General features: G+C 35.0%; 1 protein-coding gene across 1 annotated transcript; it reads left to right on the top strand.

Annotated features, from left to right (window-relative positions):
- The first annotated feature begins 245 nt into the window (after window positions 1-245).
- On the top strand, window positions 246-2931 carry LOC131606184 (uncharacterized). The gene has a single exon (XM_058878456.1). The coding sequence runs from the start codon at window positions 386-388 to the stop codon at window positions 2651-2653; it is 2268 nt and encodes a 755-aa protein (XP_058734439.1). The 5' UTR covers window positions 246-385; the 3' UTR covers window positions 2654-2931.
- Window positions 2932-3665: the final 734 nt, after the last annotated feature.

Genomic DNA, 3665 nt, shown 5'->3' with positions numbered 1-3665 from the left:
TCTATCAAACATACAAACTATTTAAAATATATTAAATTACTAAAAGTATATTATTTCTTGGAAAAGAATGATTGTTTTAGGAAAAATATAAATAAAATTATCCCCTTCCCACTTAATCTATACCACCTAATCTTGTTTGCACTCTCATCGGCATTCACAATTTCATATTAACAGTTTTCAAAAGTCCAAAACATCATCAATCAACACAAATGAATATATCACAATATAATAATAACATATTCATATTTACACCCCTTAATAATTTATCACTAGAATATTCTAGTCCATATAACCTGGAAAAAGACTCGTAGCTAAACTAGAACACACCATTTTCCTAAACAAACCAGAATCACAACCTTTGCATCAGAAAAAAAAGTCAAGAAGAATGAAGATGGCAAAAAACATGTGCAACAGTGAAGGAACCTTAGACGACAAAAGTTTCAGCAAACCTATGCCATGGATAGGAATCTACATAGCATTAGCATCACTTCTTTGTTTCATTTCATTCTCATTAGATCTCATCAAAGGTTTCAAAGCCCGCAAACTATGGTTCCCTTGCAAATACTTTTGCCTCAACGCAACTTCCTTAACCATCATCGCTATATCCGTCAAACTCTCTGTTGATCTCAACACCCCTATGCCTCACCGTCATGATCAGCTCTCAAAACTCTCTAGCAGTGCTATAATCTGCACTGTCATGGCTAACTCCATGCCTTCTCTTGGTGTCACACAGAATAATGAAACCATGATGAATGTTATGGCCATGGCTATTTTAGTTATTACCATGATTGTTAATATCTGTATCCAGTTTGCAACTGGTGTTATCTATGAGTTTTGGATTGAACATGGTGTTATTATGTTTCTCATGCTTATTTTGTTGATGATTATGAGTACTTCTACTTTGTCTTTACATAAGATGAAACATTATATGGAGTTGAAGTATAAGGTCAATGAAGAAGCTTTGAGAGAAGAGTCAAACCAAAAACAAGGGTTTGGTAATGTGACTGATAAGCTAAGAGATGAATTGATGAAATATTGGATGATGGCTCATACAAGTAGTCCTCAGTTTCTACTTGGAAGATCAGTTTCATGTACTGCTTCTGGTGCTTTCTGTGTTTTGAGTACTTTGACGTTGCTCGAAGGGATGCTTCGATCGTATTTGATGCCATGGTCGGTTAAGTTTTGTAGCGGTGATTCGGATTACAAGTGGTCTATAATCTTGATTCTTATAGTTCAATCTGCGGCTGTTGGTGTTGGTACTATTGCTCCTGCTTTTAGATGGTTTTTTGCTGTTAAATATAGGTGTCCAAATGTGAGGAAAAGGAGCTGCAAGAAAATTTTTCAGGTGGAAAGTTATTGGACTGATAGGTTAGTGGTGATTAAAGAGAGTCCGATTAGTTTTCGGATTCGTAACCGATGGTTTAGGAAGTTGGCTCATGATGTGAAACTGATGGTTTTGTGTTTCTGTATTAAACTACAGATTGGAAATGTGAGGTTGTGTAAAGCTGCACAGTATGTTTCAATTTATCCAATGTGTTGGGTTTTGGGATTTTTTGAGTATTTCAAGAGCTGGAAATTCGGTTCTAGTGCTTCGAGTTTAGGGACAGGCACGAAGCATGATCTGCGCCGTTTTATTCTTCATCTCGAAGGCGAGGAAGAGTTGGTTGAGGTGATGATGAAGGAAAATTGGGATGCAACAATGCATTGGGTTCAACAAGGTGAGAAAAAGCAACCAAAGCTTGTGATTGATTTGTTGGAGAAAAAGTGTTCAATCTTGGAAGGCTTTAAAGGAGTAGGAAAATTCGATTGCGACGAAATTCAACCTTTACATGATGTAGAGCCTCCATATAGTTGGTCACTTCCACTAGTGACACTAGCAAGCATTATAGTTGCAATGCCAAATATTGAGAAGTGCTTGGTGAAAAACTTGATTAGTACTCTAAATGAAGGACTACCTTATGTGAAGTTCATAGAAAACAACATAGACCAAGATAGAAAAATAATCAAGCTTCGAAAAGCAGCCGATATCGTTTGGCTCGGAACCGATCTTTATGGAAAGTGGCAAGATGTTGATCTTTACAAACTCTCACTTCAAAGCAATAGTCCCAAAGAAACACTTGAGACACTAGCTGGTTTAGCAAAAGCAAGATATGAGAAATACAAAGCAAAATACAATCACATATGCATTAAGGTAAGTCCTTCGGCGTGGCCTTTGAAAGTGTTGGCTTCTAATGCAATGTACAGAATAAGCAAAACAATTCTTCTGTTGAATCAAGACGCGGTGAAAGATTGTAGTACTAGTGAGAAGCTCTTTGAGGTTGTGATTGTGATGGTTTCTGATATATTGGGTGCATGTTTGACTAACTTGCCTCATGTTATATCTAGAGTTTGTTTGAGTAGTGGAATTGAAGAGAGGGAGGATAATGTTAGAGAAGCTGTTTATGTGCTTGGTAAGACTAAGCAGATTATAGAAATGCTTGAAAAAAGAGCTTTTCCTAGTGTGGATTTTTGCTGTGGGACTAATGTTGAAGATTGGCGTTTGATGCATAAGGAAAACAGATTCTGTTGTCCCTCTGAGGTATCTTCACTGGAGGAAGATGATTCCTACACAGCTCCTTCCAAATTAAGGGATCTTTGCTTGAATATTGATTAGAAGATAGAGAGGTATTGATTATTTTCTAGTTTTGTACACAGATTGTTGAAAAAGTTTTCTGTTTTTGCTTGATGTATGTATATAAGAAGTTTATAGATTAGAGACAAGATCTACTACAATTCTATGTCAAATATTTTAACCTGCAATAACAACTTGTGAGTAACAGAAAGATTACAAAAAAAAGCATAGTAAATCAATAGGTGTTGCTGGAACACCATTTTGTGAACACAACTTTCACTTTTTTAGATGAGACATTAAATTCTGTAGCATATTGTTTGGTATAATTTTGATATTCTCTGCACACAATCGTAGAGATTAATCTTTCAAATTGGAGAGAATTACAACGGCAAAACTCTTCAAAAAAATTCAACACTTTTGTAATTATTAGGTTTTAGTTGTAAGAGATTTTTATCTTCTCATCTAAATGCTCTTCGTAAAAAAATTCTAAAAGCTGTATAGTTTTGAAGTTTTCAAATGTTTTGAGTAAAATTAATTTTGCCTAGTAGTTTTTGCCTTTATAATAAATTTTTAACTTCAAGTTCATTGTTTAACCAATTTTAAATGAATGTCTTCAATCATAAATTGTTTTAAAATTAAATTATTTTAAATCATAATTAAACTTATAGAATCAATTCATTTAAATCAATTTTTATTTTATAAAATATATGTTTGATTTCTTAATCGAGAGAGTCAAAAGTAATTTTAGACATATAAAATTGTTTTGACGTGTTTGGATGATGAAGAGAAAAAAAATCGAGATTTTAAAAATCAGAAATCAATCTGAAAGTCGACGAAGACGACATAGTCAATAGTGAGGCTCGCTGCGGAGCTGGCCTGGTGCAAGGTTGGCGATAGAGCTGACACAGAAGCATAGAGTGAGGTTGGTAGTGGAGCCGAGGTGGCGATGACACGAAATTTGATCTAGGTTTAGCGGCAGTTTGGTTCGTCCAAACTAGGGTACGGTTTTCTCTAGGGGTGTTCATTGGTTTGAGCAAATCCAAACAAAACCATA

Source organism: Vicia villosa, linkage group LG1, assembly GCF_029867415.1.
Source record: "Vicia villosa cultivar HV-30 ecotype Madison, WI linkage group LG1, Vvil1.0, whole genome shotgun sequence".
NCBI lineage: Eukaryota > Viridiplantae > Streptophyta > Magnoliopsida > Fabales > Fabaceae > Vicia > Vicia villosa.
The sequence above is the reverse complement of the archived record's forward strand: the minus strand, read 5'-3'. Positions and strand labels throughout refer to the sequence as shown.